We start from the raw sequence: 21,195 nt of genomic DNA, 5'->3' as shown, positions 1-21,195 counted from the left end.
TCTCCACTGTGAAGTATTTTGGTGGATCTGTGATACGGCAGGACCAAAGGCTCTGGACAATTTATTCAGATAGATGGTATCACAGATTCCATCACGTATCAGCTGGAATAAAATCAAAACCTCACTGCTTTAGCCAGGAAGCTTCTAGCAGGACATTGATCCAAAGCACACCTCAAAATCAACACAAAATTTGTTCACTGACCACAGAAGGTTTTGCCATGGCCACCCCAGTCCCCTTACCAAAAGCCCTTCGAACACAGTGTGGACCTCGGAATCTGAAGGATCTGGGGAGGTTCTGTATGGAGGAATGGTCTCAGATCTCTTGCCATGTGTTCTCCACTCCCATTAAGCACTATAGAGGACTCGGTGTTGCTATCTTTGCAGGGGGAACCTCCACAATGTATTAAATGAGTGGGGTCCAATAATTGTGACACACACATTTGTGAGAAAAATATTTATTTCCTGGTAAGACTTAACTTTTTTTTCAGTCATTGTTCTTCAAAAAAGCGTTAGAATTTTTATTTTGAATGAAAGATCAAAAGGATAAGCAATAAAAATGTTTTTAAGGCCCGTGTTGCTCATGTTACCAGGTGTGCCAATATTTGTGGAGTGGACAGCACTGTATTTAAATGATCTCTCTCCCACCTTTTTGTACAGGCAGTGTGCGGTTGGTAGATGGTAGCAGTCGCTGTGATGGGCGAGTGGAGGTCCTTCATAGAGGACAGTGGGGAACAGTGTGTGGCAATAGCTGGGATATGAGTGATGCTGCGGTGGTGTGTGGAGAGATGGCATGTGGGGAGGCTCTACATGCTTTCAGTGATGATTATTTTGGACCAGGATCAGGACCAATCTGGATGAATAATGTTTATTGTAGTGGATCACAGTCTACACTGAAGAACTGTATTTCTCCAGGATGGGGTAAACATTACTGTGATCATAATAAAGATGCTGGAGTCATTTGTGCAGGTACTCATCACTACATAACCACTTAAATGCTTGGTGTCAAAGAAAAACAAATTGAGACATCAAACACATTGTAATAAAACAAATATTTATGAAAAGGATTTTTCTAAACATCAAAACTTTGTAGATGATAAATAGATCACATATTTGTATAATACAATGACAACCAGTTACAATGGCAGCCTAGTGATTCTGATGTCTGGGCAATTCCAAACTGACATAGCACATGAAAACATTTCTCTCAATCATAAATGTTTGTCAAATTAATTAATTTCTATTTCTGCATGTTAATATATTAGGTCGAGTCAGGCTGGTTGGAGGTTCTCACTGCTCTGGGAGAGTGGAGGTACTTCATGGAGACAACTGGTCCACAGTGTGTGATGCTGACTTTGACCAGCAGGATGCAGAGGTTGTGTGTCGAGAGCTGGGCTGTGGGCTTCCTGTGGAGGTGCTGGGAGCAGCTGCTTTTGGCAGAGGGGAGGGTCAGGTGTGGTCAGAGGAGCTTCAGTGTAGAGGCAGCAAATTAGAGATTTCCTTCTGTTCATCATCACTCAAACACAACTGCTCCCATGAAAGTACTGTGGGTCTGGTTTGTGCTGGTAAGGACTATATTTGTAGAGTGGAAAAAGGTTTGCTGTTGTTATGGATTAATTGTAACAAAACGTTTTGTTTTGTGCTGAGTTTCTCTCTCTCTCTCTCTCTCTCTCTCTCTGTTCTACAGACAGTGTGAGGTTGGTGGATGGTGGCAGTCGCTGTGCTGGCAGAGTGGAGGTTCTTCATAGAGGGCAGTGGGGAACAGTGTGTGATGATGGCTGGGATATGAGTGATGCTGCAGTGGTGTGTAGAGAGCTGCATTGTGGGGTCGCTGTAGCTAAATTGAGTAATGCCCATTTTGGACCAGGATCAGGACAAATCTGGATGGATGATGTGGACTGTAGTGGATCAGAGTCTACACTGAAGAACTGTAGATCAGCAGGATGGGGTAAACATAACTGTCATCATGGTATAGACACTGGAGTCATCTGCTCAGGTAAACTGCAGTCAGTGATCACATCTATGAATGAACAAAAGCCTAATATCATCATCACTATAATGTCATTCATTTACTAAATATTTTGAATGTTATTATCTTGGATCTTTTACATCAGTGGCTCTCGGATGGGGTACATAAGATTAATTGCAGAAAATGTGAAGGTAATAAAAAATATTAGTTGTGAAATAAAAAGGTCACCTATTTTAAAAAGAAAGATTTAATAATATAATTCTTATATAGTTTCCAGGCCAAAAGCAGTACACTGCCTAATACTGCCCTCAACACACACAGCTCTTCCACTGCTGACTGCAACCTCTGGCTAATCACTCAAATGAAATTCATATAGGAAAACTGACGGTATATAGAAAAGATGCCACCTTCCTACTCAGAATGTGTACACATTTTTAAAAGACTTCCTCTACAGATGAACTGTAACAAAATGCTATCAAAAGAGCTTGTTTTATATAATCACGTCATTCAGAGAGTTTAGTTTTAGTGTTAGATAATTAGGATGACTAAATCACTAATTACACCTGATGTTTTAGTCAAATATCCTCTATTAACTAAAGTAAAGGAATTATTTTTTTCATTCACATCTATATTAAGATATTACTAAGAGAGTCAACCAAATAAGAGCTGAACCACAAAGTTTGTATTCCCTCCTGAGTGAAAACCACTGTTATATATTATTTCCACTTTTTGTCAAGTGTCAAGTTTAAGAAAATGTACTTCTTTCTCTTTCTCTTTTCTATTTGATTAATGGTGCCAACGACACACTAATTTACTTGAATATTGATTGAATATACTGTGCACAGTGTTAATGTACTTCCAAATACTCACAGGTCACAGAATGTCCAGACTTGCTGATGGATTCCACCTGTGCTCCGGGAGAGTGGAGGTGCGTCATGGAGAGACCTGGTCCACCATGTGTGATGCTGACTTTGACCAGCAGGATGCAGAGGTTGTGTGTCGAGAGCTGGGCTGTGGGCTTCCTGTGGAGGTGCTGGGAGCAGCTGCTTTTGGCAGAGGGGAGGGTCAGGAGTGGTCAGAGGAGTTTCAGTGTAGAGGCAATGAAACTCAGATTTATTTCTGTCCAACATCATCTTCACTCAAACACAACTGCTCCCATGACAGAGAAGTGGGCCTGGTGTGTTCAGGTAAAGTATTCATTTTTAAATGAGATTTAATTTAATTTATGTATTTATTTATTACATTTATTTACTACCAGTAAACTCAGCCACAGTCTCACAATAAATAGCACTGAACTGCTCTTATCCATATTTATTCCTTAAATGTGATGCTGATTCAGGTCACACTCAGGCTTGGCTGGTAAACGGCTCTGACTCCTGTTCTGGTCGAGTGGAGCTCCAGTACCTCAGTGAGCGGGGCACAGTGTGTGATGTAAGCTGGGATATGAGAGCTGTCAGTGTCCTATGTGGTCAGCTGAAGTGTGGGAGTGCTGTGGCTATGTTGGGGTCAGACTGGTTTGGGGAGGGGAGTGGCCAGATCTGGGCTGATGTGTTTGATTGTCAGGGGAACGAAACACACCTGTCAAAATGTCCCATTTCATCATGGAGTCGAACTGCATGCTCTCATAAACAGGATGCTGGAGTCATCTGCAGTGGTGAGCTCTCAGAATTGTGCACTGCATGTTAAAGTAAAACCCACCCTTTTAGTAAATTAGTGTGTCATTGGCACCATCAATCAAATAAAAAAATCCTTCCTTTTCAGGTTCCTCTCTCGTGTCTCATGAAGGGAGAGTGAGGTTGTATGGAGGGATGGAGTGTGAGGGGGAGGTGGAGGTGTTCTTCTTGCAGGACTGGAGGAGAGTTCTGCTGGACTCCTGGAGTGAGTCTGAGGCCTCTGTGGTCTGCAGACAGCTGGACTGTGGCTCTGTGTTCAGCTTCTCCAGCTCCTCTACATCCAGTCCTGAGCACAGTCACATGTGTGTGACGGGTTTCAATTGTTCTGGAAGTGAAGCTCATCTGGGGAACTGCAACAGCGCACACGCAGTCAACTGCAGCTCCAGAGAACAGCTCTCAGTCTCCTGCTCTGGTCAGTATTAACACATCTAATTATTTAAAATGCCTAAAATTTCATTTTAATTTTGATTATTTCACAGTCAGAAGATTAACTCACCTCATCATGTGGAGGTGTGTGATGGGGGGGTGGGGGAGCAATAAGCTCTTATTTTTATGAATATAAATGATTCATCATTACATTTTGGCACTAATAAAACAATCAGCTACATTTACACAGCAGGTAAAAGTGGCCCAAATCCGATCTTTTTCCTCATATGTGACACAGGTGTGTCATCTGTGTGTCAGTGTGAACTGCAAAAACTGAATCTGACATTTTCAATTCCGATTTGAGTTGCTTTCGTATGTGGCACTGAAATCCGATCCGTATCCGATCTGCAGTAATGCGACTTTTACGTCAGTACAACTCGACATTTGTCCTCATTTCGCGCTGCTGAAGAGGTTTCGAACGAAGCGGCCGAAGGCGGCCGGAGGAGCCCGAACGCAGCCGGAGGAGCTGCAACGTCAGAGAACAGTTTAAAGCATCCGAGGGTACGAACCAAAGAAGAGGCCGAATGCCGGTCCCTTTTTATGGCGAACTCGAGCACAGTGTGGGTGATGAGCTCAGCTGTCAACCACTGGAACTTCATAATCGCTCCTGTGATGCTGGCGAAGAGGAAACCGGGAGCGACTAGTTTTCGCTACTCGTCATGATCGTTTACCTGTAGATGAGTCACGAGCTTTGTTGCCAACTCCTCAGTAAGGAAAGTCGCTACTGGCTGTCCTAAAAGTCCCCAGAAGTCGCTAAATGACGTCATCGTCTAATTTGCATAACGGTCCGTTTGAGCGTATCTGAAGCTGTAGAATAAAGGAATAACGTTGTGGGAGAGAAAAAAGTGAGCAAAAAACACCCGACATATGTTAGAACTACAAATAAACTCTAAATAAATGAACTTCTTCTGTTGATTCTTTTTTATTGCCTTTGAAACAGGCCGTCACTTCTTAAAATAACTTCATAACTTTAATGCTTTGTCTAGACCCACATTACATAAATAATTTTTACGTAAATTACATAAATCAATTTTGTCCTGTGTTGTTAAATGTTAGCATATCAAATTTAATCAAAAAACTGTTATGGGGTGGAACTACTCTACGCTCAACCCTCCTCCTTTATCCGGGATTGGGATCGGCAAAGTGACCTTAAAAGAGACACTTTGACAGATGTACTTAGTATTTTTTTTTTTGTTTGTTTTATGCCATTTATATATTTTTTATTTATATTTACATCTCGCTCTGTAAATAGGGGGCGGGGTCAGCGGCGGCGTGGGTCTGCTCTGACTGAGACCAAGCGCTGTGAGTGTTGTGGGTCGGAGCTCACGGCATATGAGCAAAATCATAGTTTATAAATGCTTAAACATTTTTAATGTAAAAGAATACACGCATTTCCTGAACACTGAATATCATAAAACCTTTTAACACCGCTGTTATATTTTAAGAGCTTTTGAACTCGAGCTATATGAGTATAAAACAGTGCCTCATGTATGTCCATGAGGTCAATGAGCGCGAACAACCAATGAGCTGCTCCGCTCGCCAATCAATTATCGCTCTGGCGACACAGCATAAGACAAAATAAAAGCTATTAGAGTAGTTGTGAACATCTATATGTATATGCACCGCTCAAAAAAAAATAAAGGGAACACTCAAATAACACATCCTAGACCTGAATGAATGAAATATTCTCATTGAATACTTTGTTCTGTACAAAGTTGAATGTGCTGACAACAAAATACAAAAATCAATGAAAATCAAATTTATTAACCAATGGAGGCCTGGATTTGGAGTCACACACAAAATTAAAGTGGAAAAACACTCTACAGGCTGATCCAACTTTGATGTAATGTCCTTAAAACAAGTCAAAATGAGGCTCAGTATTGTGTGTGGCCTCCATGTTCCTGTATGACCTCCCTACAATGCCTGGGCATGCTCCTGATGAGGTGGCGGATGGTCTCCTGAGGGATCTCCTCCCAGACCTGGACTAAAGCATCCGCCAACTCCTGGACAGTCTGTGGTGCAACGTGGCGTTGGTGGATGGAGCGAGACATGATGTCCCAGATGTGCTCAAGCGGATTCAGGTCTGGGGAACGGGCGGGCCAGTCCATAGCTTCAATGCCTTCATCTTGCAGGAACTGCTGACACACTCCAGCCACATGAGGTCTACCATTGTCCTGCATTAGGAGGAACCCAGGGCCAACCGCACCAGCATATGGTCTCACAAGGGGTCTGAGGGTCTCATCTCGGTATCTAATGGCAGTCAGGCTACCTCTGGCGAGCGCATGGAGGGCTGTGCAGCCCTCCAAAGAAATGCCATCCCACACCATTACTGACCCACTGCCAAACCGGTCACGCTGAAGGATGTTGCAGGCAGCAGATTGCTCTCCATAGTGTCTCCAGACTCTGTCACGTCTGTCACATGTGCTCAGTGTGAACCTGCTTTCATCTGTGAAGAGCACAGGGCGTCAGTCGTGAATTTGCCAATCCTGGTGTTCTCTGGCAAATGCCAAGCGTCTGGCAGTGCTCCTCCTGTTCCTCCTTGCACAAAGGCGGAGGTAGCGGTCCTGCTGCTGGGTTGTTGCCCTCCTACGGCCTCCTTCACGTCTCCTGGTGTACCAGCCTGTCTCCTGGCTAGCGCCTCCAGCCTCTGGACACTACGCTGACAGACACAGCAAGCCTTCTTGCCACAGCTCGCATTGATGTGCCATCCTGGATGAGCTGCACTACCTGAGCCACTTGTTTGGGTTGTAGAGTCCGTCTCCTGCTACCACGAGTGTGAAAGCACCACCAACATTCAAAAGTGACCAAAACATCAGCCAGAAAGCAGAAAGGTACTGAGAAGTGATCTGTGGTCCCCACCTGCAGAACCACTCCTTTATTGAGTGTGTCTTGCTAATTGCCAGTAATTTCCACCTGTTGTCTTTTCCATTTGCACAACACCATGTGAAATTGATTGTCAATCAGTGTGGCTTCCTAAGTGGACAGTTTGATTTCACAGAACTTTGATTTACGTGGATATTGTGTTGTTTAAGTGTTCCCTTTATTTTTTTGAGCAGTGTATATATATATTATATATATAACTCACAAAAGTGCAAGTGGTGTTTCAGGGTATGTGAGCTTACTGGTTGCTGTCCAGTATAGCACAAAGAACTTGAATTACTGTGTGTGTGTGTGTGTGTGTGTGTGTGTGTGTGTGTGTGTGTGTGTGTGTGTGTGTGTGTGTGTGTGTGTGTAGGTAAGTTTAATTCAGCTCACAGCTCCATCAGGCTGGTTGGTTCTGGGGGAGACTGTGCAGGAAGGCTGGAGGTTTTCCACAGTGGCTCATGGGGGACAGTGAGTGATGACTTCTGGGATATTAAGGATGCGCAGGTGGTCTGCAGACAGCTGCAGTGTGGAGTGGCCCTCAGTGCTCCAGTACCAGCCCAGTTTGGAGCAGGAACTGGACCCATCTGGCTGAATGAGGTGGAGTGTGAGGGGAGTGAGACGTCCCTGTGGAACTGCAGATTTCAGCTGTGTGAAAAGGATGAATGTGGACACAAGGACGATGTAGGAATCATGTGCTCAGGTAAAGTGAATGAATGAATGAATGAATTAATAAATAAATGAAAAATTCCTTAATATACTAAAAACATGTTAATCAAAAACTGAGAACTAAGCTTTTAATCTTTCCCTCATCAGAGTATAAAGAGTTCAGACTCACTGAGGGCTGTGAGGGGAATCTGGAAGTTTTCTACAATGGAACCTGGGGCAATGTGTGTGTAAATGGGATGGATGAAGAAACAGCAAGTTTGATCTGTCAGGAGCTGAACTGTGGAAGATCTGGCAGTGAGAGGGCTACCAAAGCAAGAGTGGAATCAGCTCCTAACTGGCTGGACAATCTGAAATGTAGGCGTCATGACTTCTATTTGTGGCACTGTCCATCCTCACCCTGGAGACAGAACTACTGTAATAAAAACAACGAGGTGGCTAAAATTACCTGCTCAGGTATGGAGCTTGTAATGGCTTTGTAAGATGACATGAATCGAATGTCAAATCATTTTCTGTTATTTTCTCTGAGTGCAACCAGACCAAATCAATCAACAGAGCTGAATATTCTAGAGAAATAAAGCTTTAAGCAAAATCTTTGCTCAGTGATTAATGAATTGTCTTAATATACTCACAGAAAAGAAAAATGATCGTGTGTTACGAAGTCATCTGACATGTTCTTCATCTCCTCATCACAGACACTGCTCAAGTAAGAACTTCAAACTTATATGGAAGATATTTCATTGACTGGAGCAGAACGTTAATCACACAAATGTTACAAATTCATTTTGCTTCTTCACTCAAACTAATGATTGTTTAATACTCAGATTGAAAAACTGTATTTCTTTAGAGCTCTGCTGTTATTATTTCTGTGATGAGTCTGATTTGTAAGCGTTTCTGTATCTCCATGTGTGATGTGTGTGATGTAGATCACCTGCCTCTCAGGCTGAGAGGAGGAGAAGGAAGCTGCTCTGGGAGACTGGAGGTGTATCATAATGCTGACTGGGGGTCTGTCTGTGATGATCTGTGGGACATCAGGGATGCTCAGGTGGTCTGCAGGCAGCTGGGCTGTGGGCCGGCGCTGAGTGCTGATGGGAGTGCTGTCTTTGGTGCTGGTGTAGGGCCTATCTGGCTGAACAGAGTGAAGTGTAAAGGGAATGAGATTCACCTGTGGGACTGTCCTCATTCCCTGAAGGAACACACTGACTGCTCCCACAGGCAGCACGCTGGAGTCACCTGTGCAGGTCAGAGGAGCTGCTGGAGTTTTTCATTCCAGAGGAATCACTTTAGTCCCAGTGTTATTAATCTCCAGATATGCAATGAAAACTAACTTGCTAATGTTGTCTAAACATAGTTTGGCATATGTACTTGGCATATTACCAGTAACATTAGAATCAGACTATCCAGCTCCAATTTTAGTCAGTATTTGTGTTTTGTGCTTTGTTGGTTGTTTATTTGTATGTTTTGTTTCTGTATTTCCAGACATATCTGTACCTTCTACTGCTGTACCCATAATTACAACCACCACCTCCATCACCACAGGTGCTGTTTAGTCTCTGTGGTCCTTTTTCGAATGGTTTCTGAATAGATTGTTCAGTGACCATCACAGTTTCTATTCTGTATATTTTTATTTGCAGTTGGTCAGACAGTGAAGAGAAAAGACACTCCTCCACCAGCTGTTCCGTCCATCTATCCAGTGTCTCTCCTGGTTCTGGGAGCGATGCTCTTCCTGGCCTTAGTGCTTCTGGTTGTGCTGTTTTATCAGAACAGAGTGCTCAGGAGAGGTAGAGAGAGTCAGAGATCATCTACAATCCACTTTCTGTACATTCTCTAAACATCATTAGTCCATCAGTCTGTCATCAGTCTTCTCTTCTACTGAACGGGCTCCATGTTTCTCTCTGTCTCCCTCACAGTGCTCTCTAAGAGGAGGCGTAAGACTCTGACTGAGACAGTCTATGAGGAGATCGACCGTAGATACATCACTAAAAGAAATGACTCAACTCAAAGAGGTGAGTTATACATGGAGTGTTCCACATGAGGACTATTGTATTACATGAAAGTATACTTACATTAGACACAACAGAGGACACCCAGCTATACCTGCTCAGTCTTAGTGACCACAGCAATATTTTACTGCTCTTGAAGTTATAATGATTCAACAGTTTAACAGAAATTAAAGAAATGTAATCAAAACCAGTTACATGAGAGTTTAGTGTATATTAGATGAAATGTACAGTTAGAGTAGCTCTACATGTAGTGTAGTGTGTTAATTCTGCTGATAAGCATCTACCAGGCAGCTGAAGTTAAACTGAGTAATTCCTGTAAAACTTTCTTTTATGTACATACAGAGAAACCACACAGCTGCAGGTGTGTGTGTGTGTGTGTGAGAGAGAGAGGGGGGGGGGGTTAGAAAGGGAGCGAATGTTGTGTTTTGGTGTGTATGTGTGTGTGTGTGTGTGTGTGTGTGAGAGAGAGAGAGAGAGAGAGGAAGTTAGAAAGGGAGCAAGTGTTGTGCTTTGGTGGGTGGGTGTTTGTGTGTGTGTGTGTGTGTGTGTGTGTGTGTGTGTGTGTGTGTGTGTGTGTGTGTGTGTGTGTTTAAGTCTTGTTTCTGAGAGTGCCCTCTACTGTCTGAACTGATATTATTTGCTGTAACCAACCCAATTCACAGTGATCCACTGCACTCAGAGGATTGTGGGTGGTTCTTCATACTGAATGTGTTTAAAGTTCTTTTCTGCTCTCCTCTAACAGGAAGTGTCTTCTCTGAAGGACAGCATTCGGGATATGAGGATGTGGATGAGGAGCTTCTCTCAGGTAAGAGGACCAGAATTTGTGTGTGTGTGTGTGTGTGTGTTAAACAGCTGGAAACTGACAAGCATCATAATCACCATTTAATATTTAAAGAATTCATCTAAATGTATGATTCTGCCACAGTTATGTCTAGAATGTTTAGAATAAGTACAATATTTGAAATAAATCTGCACATACATTTGTTCTCTGCAGTTTATAGTCAGATGTGTTTTGTTTGGTTTTCTTGTAGGGGTGAAGATAAAATTGATGCGCTATAATATTGAGATATTATGTGCCTTGTTAGAATAATATTTTTCCCAAAGCCTGTTGAGGGATGCAGAAAATATTAACCTGTGCTAAAGTGAAAGTATAACCACGGTGTCTAAATCTTACTTAGTCAAATATGGAAGCCAAAAATATAGTTTAGTGAAAGTAGAAAAGTTTCAATATTTAAAAATAAAATCAAGCAACTCAAGTATATAAAAGCAAAAATGAAATGTTTAGCCATAAAACTAAGAGCAGTTGTATAATCTTAGTGTCTCACACTGTAGCTCAAAACAACATAGTGAAATTTAGGCTTCTGAAATGATTCTTACTCTGAAGACTTTCTGAGTATTTTATCTGCAGATTAATAAAACGTTATAAAGTCTGTTGTTTGCATGTGTGTGAGAAAAAGTGTGTGAGAGAATAAGTGTGTGCTGGAGACAGTGGTGGCATGGATATTAATGTGAGTGAGAGATAGAGAGGTGTTGAGGGGCTCTTGAGTATTTGTATTTGTATCATTTTGGAATTGTGTTTGTTCTAAACACAATCACTCATTCAGACATTCAAGTGATCTTATTTTTTTTAAAGAAAAAAATATGTAATATGACTTAATTGATTTAATTCATTCCAAAAAAAAGTATTTCTCTGTATTTTGTGATATTCAGGGGTCAAAGTTCATTTAAATTCTATAACCATTTGTTAACATTCAGGTCTCTACTTTTAAAAAGAGCTCATTAAAAACTTTCTCTTAATGAAATATAATGGCACTTCGTGTCCACTTATTTATCTCTGCTGCTGTACTGAACCAGTGCCCCCACTATATCACCCCTACACATGTCACTTTATACATCACCAGTATTAAGATTACCTCGTACTCATGCTGCTGGGGTTCATGCTGCTGTTATTTGCACCCTTTATTTGCACCTTCTATTTATTGTTTATGTTACTTTTGGGAGTTAACTGGACTGTGAGTACAATGTTTCGTTCCACCTCATGTACCACATGTGATGCGAATGAAAATAAGGCCTTATCTATCTATCTATCTATCTATCTATCTATCTATCTATCTATCTATCTATCTATCTATCTATCTATCTATCTATCTATCTATCTATCTATCTATCTATATTAGTGACTTGACATGACCATTGTTTAGATTGAAAATCTACCTAAAGTCTCTCTTTTCACCAGAATCTAAAGCGATAATAAAGTCATGCTGATTCCCTTGAAACTGGTCTGTAATTTCTGCTTAGATACATTTTTTAAATTTCCTTTCTGAAATATTTAGTTTTAGAAATGCTCACTCACAGAACTTATACACTATTTCAAAAGTGATGTCACAACATTGATGGAACCCAATTAAAAGCAGAGCTGCAGATGCCTAATTCCTAATAAGAGATGAAGGAAAGAAAGAGGCATGAAATGTTTCTAAATGTTTAAGATAATGATACAAATCTGGGAGAGCAAAGAAACAATATGTAAGGACCTATATTTAGCTTTTTATTCTTTATTTAGTTATTATTCATTTATTTATTTTTATACATTTATTTATTTATTTATTATTATTTTATTTTTGCATTTAACATTTTCCCTTGAAGTCCACTTATAATGTTTGTTTGGGTTTATGTACCAAAATAGTCTTAATTCATATTTCATAACCACTTTATCCTCCAAGTGAATGGGTGGAAAAACTTTTTCCGTGTGCTGAATATATGGAAATATGGAAATATGTTGGTTTTCGTGACATCCCTGAAGCAGGGAATTTAAAACTGCTGTTTAAAAAATGCTGTTTTTGCAGCATATTTTCTTTACATGGATTTTTTTAACTGGTGAGTAAATTGTATATTTTGAGTTTACCAATGTTTACATATGACATCAGACACTTTAATTTCATAAAAGTGAAGCAAATTCAGTTACAGATGATAAGGAACCCTTTTAAACAGCAGCGATCTCAGCTCTCAGTACAATAAGATCTCAGCTCATTAGTACAATGAAAAATTCACTTCACCATTTCAAGCACAATTTTACTAAATTGACTGATTATTGATCCTCTGCTGCATCTCATAGTAAAAAAAAATATTGCAATGATTAATTTTTTTTTTCATAAGTGCTGAACTGTAAATATTTGTGTTGAACTAGTAGATTAAATAATTGTGATAAAAGTTAAATTGTGATGCAAAATAGGTATTTTTAAATATTATTTTATTATTATTTGTATTATTGTATTATTTAAATGTTCTCTAATTACCAATTTTCTGGATTTCCTTACAAAGTGCTTTCTGTATGGTCTGTCTTCTGTTTTAAGACCAGTGTGTGTGTGGGTGTGTGTGTAAGTGTGTGTGAGAGAGAGAGAGAGAGAGAGAGAGAGAGAGAGAGAGAGAGAGAGAGAGAGAGAGAGAGAGAGAGAGAGGAGTTGAGTGTTTTGCCTAAGAGCGCCCTCTACTGTCTACACTGACATTTCATGTCATCAACAGTGATCCACAGCACTCAGAGGATTGTGGGGGTTCTTCATTCTGAATGTGTTTGATGTCTGTTCTGCTCTCCTCTAACAGGAAGTGTCCTCTCTGAAGAACAGCATTCAGGATATGAGGATGTGGACGAGGAGCTTCTCTCAGGTAAGAGGACCAGAGCATGTGTGTGTTAAACTCTATTCAACTGAGAAATATTAACCATTTAGAAATAAGAGAATTTATTAAGGCAGTTTTGTTTTATTCCAATAAAACATAAGTTTAGAGTAAATCTAATAATTGAAACCACTGGAGGCAGGTAGTAACTTATTCAGTCACATACTCAGTAAAATGATGATAGACTGTATTTTCCTGAGTTTTTATGATGAAAAGCTTTACTTCTGTTCACATTGTTACATTTTAGTCTTAACATTTAGTCACTAATTCATTTTCATGTGTTTAATTGTGTTTTTGGGGAACACATCTGTACTCCTTTGTGATTGATCATTCCTCTGACTATTGAGGTCTACCATTTTATTTTAGAGCAAAAAGATTCCCAAGAAGAGAAAGATGGAGCCTAACAAACATACAGTTCCTATGCTGATAGATGCTGAATATACTAAGAAATGTCACAGCAGTTCTACCAGTTCTACTCAGAACTAAAGTACTTTTTTGACCTGGTTTAAAGTTCTACTAAAGTTGTTTTGTGGACACTTTTTACTTCTACTTATTATTTGATTATTATTGTTTAGTTCATGTTTATTTGTTTTTCTGATTGACGATTTGATTAATCTCTAGAACAGAATTTTCTGTCACAAATAATTTCCTGAATAGTCTTAATGGAGCCACACTGCAGCTCACAGAAGACCTTTTTTAATATAATCAAAAGTAATATAAATAAAAGTAATATATTTTTTCATTTTGCAGAAAGGTCTCTGACTGGATTAAAGGCAGAAGATTATGATGATGTCACCACCAGTGGCCTGATAAGTGAGTTCCTTTATTAATGATTATTAATAACACATTAAAACACGATGTAAAACATGATTACTCTGTTTGTAAAACCAGTCTGCTTTTATTTGATTTAGGTGACTCAACAAAAGAGGACCCAGCAGAGAGCTATGATGATGTCATCACTGCTGGACAGATCTCTGGTAGTATAGCAGGTGTGTTTCTGTTTTGGGGGTTTTAGTTTAGAAAGAAGTTTAAATTAGTAGAGATTCAGATCAAATACTGCAAAAATGATATAACCAAATTTTCGGTAACTGTAATGACTTATTTATGGAGCTTTACTACCCCCTACAGATACAGTCCCCAGTTACATGCAGGGAGATATTTTAGTTCCAGCAACATATGATCATCATGTCCACAAAATCTGGGCAAAAAAATGATTTAATAATTTTTATTAGATACATTTCATAAAGTAAACAGTTTACACAAGTAAGTCAAAACATTATGACCACCTATCTGGTGCTGGTCCTCTGTGGTGGTGGGGGCACAGTGGCGTGGTGGGTAGCGCTGTCGCCTCACAGCGAGGAGGGCCTGGGTTCGATTCCCCTGCCGGGTGACTGGGGTCCTCTCTGTGTGGAGTTTGCATGTTCTCCCCGTGTCTGCATGGGTTTCCTCCGGGTTCTCCGGTTTCCTCCCACAGTCCAAAGACATGCAGTCAGGCCAATTGGACATGCTAAATTGCCCCTGGGTGTGATTGTGTCTGTCTGCCCTGCAATGGACTGTATCCTGCCTTTCGCCCGAAGACTGCTGGGATAGGCTCCAGCACCCACCTCCGCGACCCTGACGGAGAAGCGGCTTAGAAGATGGATGGATGGATGTGTAGTTTGGTGCATTGATGAGTTTTGTGCACCAAACACCCTGTTGCTGGTACCTGGTTTGTCCCTCTGACCACTGTCAACAAGTACTCACCACTGCTGATTGGGATCACCCCACAAGCCTTATCGTTTCAAAGATGGTCTGACCCAATTTTCCGGCCATAAAAAAGTCGCTCATGTCTCCATGTCTGCCCCTTTCTTCTGCATCCAACGTGACGACTTAGAGAACCAACTGTTTGCTTGTTGTCTAAAATCCAGACCTTCACATGCACTGTTATAAGACAATCAACATTATTCACTCAAGTGGTCACAATATTTTTGCTCTTTGGTGTAAATACTGATTATGTACATCAAATTCAAATGGAGCTGAAATTTTGATAATAATAAAGTAGTCTCATACTACAACTCCAATTCCAATGAAGTTGGGACGTTGTGTAAAACATAAATAAAAACAGAATACGATGATTTGCAAATCCTTTTCAACCTATATTCAATTGAGTACACTACAAAGACAATATATTTAATGTTCAAATGGATAAACTTTATTGTTTTTTGCAAATATTCACTCATTTTTAATTTGATGCCTGCAACACGTTCCAAAGAAGTTGGGACAGGGGCAACAAAAGACTGGGAAAGTTGAGGGATGCTCAAAAAATACCTGTTTGGAACATTCCACAGGTGAGCAGGTTAATTGGAAACAGGTTAATTGGAAACATCCCAACTTCATTGGAATTGGGGTTGTAACATTCAGTAAATGTGCCTGAAACACCTGACAAATCTAGCATCTATATTTTTCTATATCATTTAAATGTCTCTGTGTTTTGGTGTAGAGGACACAGCGGAGAATTATGATGATGTCATCACTGCTGATCAGAGCTCAGCTGTTGTAACAGGTTTGACTTTTAATGTAACAACACTGTAATCTCAAACATGAACACAGTCACTGATGATACTGAAGCTGACTTAATGACTTTTATCTCTACTTTTGACAGATGACATGACAGATAACTATGATGATGCTGTTACTGCTGAACCAAACTCCAGCATTATGACAGGTATCTTTTTATGTGGACAAATCATTTTACATTGAAGCTTTAGCACAGTAAAAACATCAGGTTTACTTCTTCTTAATATAATTGATCTCCCCATGTTGGTGTAGTGGACACACCAGAGAACTATGATGATGTCATCACAGCTAAACATGACATAGGAGGGGTAAAAGGTGAGTGGCTGATCAGGTTGTATATGTTGCAGATTTACATGAATAAGGAAGGTAGAGTAAGAGATTTAAATAAAATGTTCAGGAAGTCTGAAAACATGTTTACATTATTTATGGCATATGATAAACAAACTGTGTCCTCATTGTTTTGATGTGGGCAGAAAGCTGCTCTTTTTACTGCACTGTCCATTCACACATGACATTCAGCCATGTGTATTTATGTATTCAGCTCAAATGACTAATTGATCTTATTTACCTGCACACTCTAAGTGAAGTTTGTGTCACTGATGATGAAGTGTGAACTTGAATAATTCTTCAGCAGAGTTACGTTGATCACTCTGTAGCACCGAATATCATGCAACACTGTCATTTCGACAAAACTGAAAGTAATCAATGTAATGAATAACTTTCTATTGTACAGTAACTGATGTATTTTGTTAGAATTTTTTCTTTTTCTGTTTGCTTGTTGGAAGACATGACAATCCTGCATGACCAATCAGAAGGCTCATTTTGTGCTGACCACACAACTTAAACACAACTACACTGCAAAATGTTTTGTCAGTTCAATCTGAACTGATGAGCCATTTTTAACAGTGTATCTGTTCCCCAACATCTCACTCTTATCAAACAACTTAGTAAATGTAAACTACCCTTGAAAATGTGAATCAGAAAACATGTTGTACATACATAACATATTGTAATATAATTCCATATAATTATGTTATAATTACGTAAGTGAAACACATTACAAAGAATATCTGAGATAGCTCAGTGTTTTCTCTCAATGATAGGTGGGGGTGGTTCGGAGGAGGTGAAACAAAATTCTTCTTCTTCTTCTTCTTTCGGCTGCTCCCTTAATGGGATCATCTGCCTCCATCTTGCCCTATCCACTGCCTCCTCTACTTTTACACCAACCATCTCCATGTCCACCTTCACTACATCCATAAACCTTCTCTGAGGTCTACCTCTTCTCCTTCTACCCGGCAGCTCCATCTCCAACATTCTTTGACCAATATATCCACTATTCCTCCTCAACACATGTTTTGGACATGTGTCTCAACCTGGCCTCTCTGGCTTTATCTCCAAACTGCTCCACCTTCACTGTCCCTCTGATCTGCTCATTTCATCTTGTTCATCCTTGTCACTCTCAACGAAAATCTTAGCATCTTCATCTCCACCACCTCCAGCTCAGCCTCCTGTCTTTTAGACAGAGCCACAGTCTCCAAACCATACATCATAGAAGGATGCACTACTGTCTTGTAAACCTTCCCTTTCACTCTTGCTGCTATCCTTCTGTCACACATCAGCCCTGACACCCGTCTCCACCCACTCCATCCAGCCTGCACCCTCTTCTTTACCTCTTTTCTACACTGTCCATTGCTCTGGATGGTTGACCCAAGATATTTGAAGTCATCCACCTTTACGACCTCTACTACTTGCATCTTCACCTTTCCACCTGCCTCCCTCTCATTCACACACATGTATTCCGTCTTGTAGGTGAAACAAAATATTACTGGTCAATATTATTATATCCGTTTTCCCACTCACTGGTGCACGATCATGTAATCAAAACTTAGAATCTGAAAGACAAAAAGATGTGAGCAAAAGTCATTACATTTTGAAGGAAAATTACAGGAAAACAAGGATTTTGCCTTTTAAATTGTATGATGAATTGTGCCTAATATGACCAGATGCATTCAATAAAAGATGATTTTTGATTTCAGGGTAAGTTTAGTGAGCTGAGCTGTAGCCTGCAGTACTAAACAGAACCTATTTACTATTTTTAGACATACAGTGTGCTATGAAATAAAGACGTGTTATTTGAGTTAAATGTACTTATTTTCCAGACTATGATGACGTGGAGGAGGCGCCTCAGACAGAGATGAATCATGTGACTGAGAGACCACAGCCAGTGTCTTTCCTCAGGAAACTACATTCAAACCTCTTCAAGCTCAAGAAATGATTTTATCATCAATCACAAGTCAAAATGTTTTGAGGAGCATAAATGAGATAAAGTGGTTTAAACAGCCCCTAATTTACATAAACAATTTACAGTTATAAATTATAAATTTTTAACACTTAGAAAGATTTACTGACACATCTCATCTCATTAAGTTATTCAGTCAAAATGATTATGATCTTTCTTTGATCTCTTAATCCAACTTTTTTATCTTAATGAAAACAGCTTGTGTGTGATGTGACAGGTTAACAGGTTTTATGAGAAATTATTCATTTCTTGCCAAAAGCGTCTAATTATAATTTAGGGAAGTGATTGTTTTGGGCTGAAGCTCTCAGATTAAAGATCTGTTCATTTTCACTGTAGATCATTTTTGAGGGTAAAGAACTGAAAGATGTTCTGGTCAGAAGGGAATGTTCAGTGACCATCAGTCAGAAACAGTAAGGTGCTGTTTCACTGTAACTAAATTGTATGACAGTTTTCTGTTTTTAGTGTTGACACTAAAAATCAAGCAGCCCCTTTTAACTGTTCATTGTATTTTTGATCATCTCTTTAATATATAATACCATCTAACAATTATTATTAAAACATAATTACTCATCTAAAACTGTGCCACATTGTAAAAATAGTAACAAGCAACTTAACTGTTTTTTTTCGACTCCTATGCTATGAATAAGACAATACAAGGCACAGATTTAGGTTGAACAAATAATGTATGTATAAAATAAATAACCATTTTGATACTTTCAGTGAAACAATTCATAGCAAAGTTTTGTTTTAATGAACAGGCACAATATTTTACATCAATTCAAACCTCAAAATACTTCAAGCCCACTTTTGCCTGGTTCCACTTTTTACGGCTTACATAGTAAGAAGAGAGTTTGATACATTCTCTCTTATGCTTTTTGCATTTTATAATGATCAGTGATTATTACGCTGGTAATGTGAGATTATTTCCACAGAGGAATAATAATGACTAAATGTTGAATTCTGTATCTTGAGTTTTATATGATTGAAGTGTGAGTGGAATTTATTACTGTGGAGTGAGAGATGATTCTGTACTCCTCTCTTCTCTGATCTGATCATTATGCACATCAAGATACATCGAGTGTAATGATACACTGTATGAAGATGAGATTGTTTTATTAATATGTAAGATTTTTTCCCCTTTTTTCCTTTTTCATTTATTTGCTATTTGTAATGTTAACTGTTCTTTGACTAAATTAGATACAGACTATTAGACTCTGTAGATTTTAATTACAAAATCATTTCTACATCGCATAATTAGTCATAAGCAATGTTTAGAAACACAGAAACAAAATGCTGTGTATAAAAGTGATTTGTTGATCTTTTTAAGTTTCTTTCATAATATAAACACATCTGAGACTAAGTCTGAGACAAACTGCTTCATAAGCTTGTTTGAGTCATTTTATCATAAGAAGCCAGCGGTCCACACACAGGTAATGTCATGTTTAGATCATGTGACTGCAGGGTAGCAGCTCACTGTAGAAGAAAAACATTTGTATGCTCATTGGTGAAAGCTGTGCTATAGTCACTTTACCAAAGGTAACAAAGCAGCACCCGCCTGGTGTGTTGTGTGTTGCTGAATATCGGCCTTGTGTGGTAACACTTTACAATAAGGGTACATTAATTAACCGTACTTAAGATAATAAACATTACTAAATCATTAAGTAATGGTAGGAAAAAAAGTGTCATTTCAGATTTTATTAAACAGTTCATAATTACTTCTAAAGGGTTAAACAATATCTAAATTAATCATTAATATTATTAATGATAAATAGCATACTCTTATTTTTAGTATTTTATGATCATTACTAAATGGTTAAGTAATGTCTTAATCATTAATTAATGCTGTTAGTGGAAAATTGCATACGCTTAGATTTTAAGCATTTTATAATCATTAATTAATGACTAAAAATGTCCTAATTAAACATTACCTAATGTTATTAATGATAAATAACATGATTATGTTTTATAATCATTACTAAATGATTAAGTAGTGTCTTAATTAGTCACTAAACAATGACAGAAATGTGAAGGAACATTATTTTAGATCATATTAAGTGGTTTTCTAACCATAACAAAAATGCTTAAATAATGTGTCTATTAATCATTTACTAATCATACTAATGATGGCAAACACTAATTCAGATATTATTAAGTAGTTTATTAATGTGTTAATTGTGACTGAAGAATTGGGACACTGAGAACTAATCACTACAGAACTATTTTTATGTACAAACTATATTTGTATCAAAATATCAAATAAATTATGTGTCAATAACTTTTCATCATTTAACATTTTACGCAATGTTACTCGATCTTTGATCAAAAAATTATTAGGACAAACATTAGCATTAAAACATTACATAGTCATTCACTAAATTACTTAAATATTAATAAAGATGGGTGTCAGATGTAGAATTCTTCAGTTGCCAAAACTGCTCTTAAAGTATTCTTGCCCTGTTCTAACTAATCAGTGCCCAGTTTCCCAAAAGAATCTTAATGTTAAGGTCACATAACTGGTAGAGGGAGTGTGCCATGTGATGCATTCAACAAACATCATTTAACAAAAATTCATGTGCACAATTCAGCTCATTAATAAGCTCATCCTGATGAAGGTATGGTGGAGCAGGAAGTTTCCACAGTCTGCAGGACCAGGACCAGGGCTGGGAACTACTGGCATAAGACAATGACCATCCACTTACTTGACCATCCTCCAAATGAAGACTTCTTGGTAAAGGCTGAGATCTGTGGACTGACTCTATGGTCTTCATGTAGAGGCTTGCCTTTTCTGTTCTCACTGTGTAATGTTGATGTAATGTTACCACATTACTTTTAATGTGATAGTTTTCAATTTTGTACATAACAAAGCCTGAATTAATTCTCTTTAAATGCATTACTTAAGCATTGTTAATAATTATTTAATGTTCTTAAAGATGAAAACATAGCTACCTTTACTAACACTTAAGAACTGCATAAAAGCATTACGCAATGGATAGTTAACCCTTAGTTAATGTGCTACATAATCCTCACTGTAAACAAAAAAAGTGTGAAATAACACTTCATTAATGCCTAAGAGTG

The 21,195-nt window shown here is 38.8% G+C and overlaps 1 protein-coding gene across 1 annotated transcript; it reads left to right on the top strand.

The window, feature by feature from the left end:
* The first annotated feature begins 1,423 nt into the window (after window positions 1-1,423).
* On the top strand, window positions 1,424-18,214 carry LOC108412197 (scavenger receptor cysteine-rich type 1 protein M130-like). The gene is made up of 20 exons (XM_017684131.2): window positions 1,424-1,562; window positions 1,685-1,993; window positions 2,839-3,153; window positions 3,306-3,620; window positions 3,728-4,051; window positions 7,301-7,630; window positions 7,744-8,049; window positions 8,228-8,299; window positions 8,520-8,834; window positions 9,073-9,132; window positions 9,228-9,374; window positions 9,504-9,599; window positions 10,339-10,401; window positions 13,194-13,256; window positions 14,016-14,078; window positions 14,177-14,254; window positions 15,745-15,807; window positions 15,907-15,969; window positions 16,074-16,136; window positions 17,981-18,214. The coding sequence occupies exons 2-20, from the start codon at window positions 1,783-1,785 to the stop codon at window positions 18,094-18,096; spliced, it is 3,063 nt and encodes a 1,020-aa protein (XP_017539620.2). The 5' UTR covers window positions 1,424-1,562; window positions 1,685-1,782; the 3' UTR covers window positions 18,097-18,214.
* The last annotated feature ends 2,981 nt before the right edge of the window (window positions 18,215-21,195 follow it).

Source organism: Pygocentrus nattereri, chromosome 1 (genome assembly GCF_015220715.1).
Source record: "Pygocentrus nattereri isolate fPygNat1 chromosome 1, fPygNat1.pri, whole genome shotgun sequence".
In the NCBI taxonomy this organism is placed as follows: Eukaryota; Metazoa; Chordata; class Actinopteri; order Characiformes; family Serrasalmidae; genus Pygocentrus; species Pygocentrus nattereri.
This window is presented reverse-complemented; position numbering and strand designations above follow the sequence as displayed.

Bases quoted from the DNA above. Each gene is read 5' to 3' on its own strand.
- LOC108412197 (XM_017684131.2), top strand. From the start codon at position 1,783: ATGAGTGATGCTGCAGTGGTGTGTAGAGAGCTGCATTGTGGGGTCGCT. The intron at 1,994-2,838 runs GTAAACTGCAGT...AAATACTCACAG, and splicing joins CACTGGAGTCATCTGCTCAG to GTCACAGAATGTCCAGACTT. The intron at 16,137-17,980 runs GTGAGTGGCTGA...CTTATTTTCCAG, and splicing joins TGACATAGGAGGGGTAAAAG to ACTATGATGACGTGGAGGAG.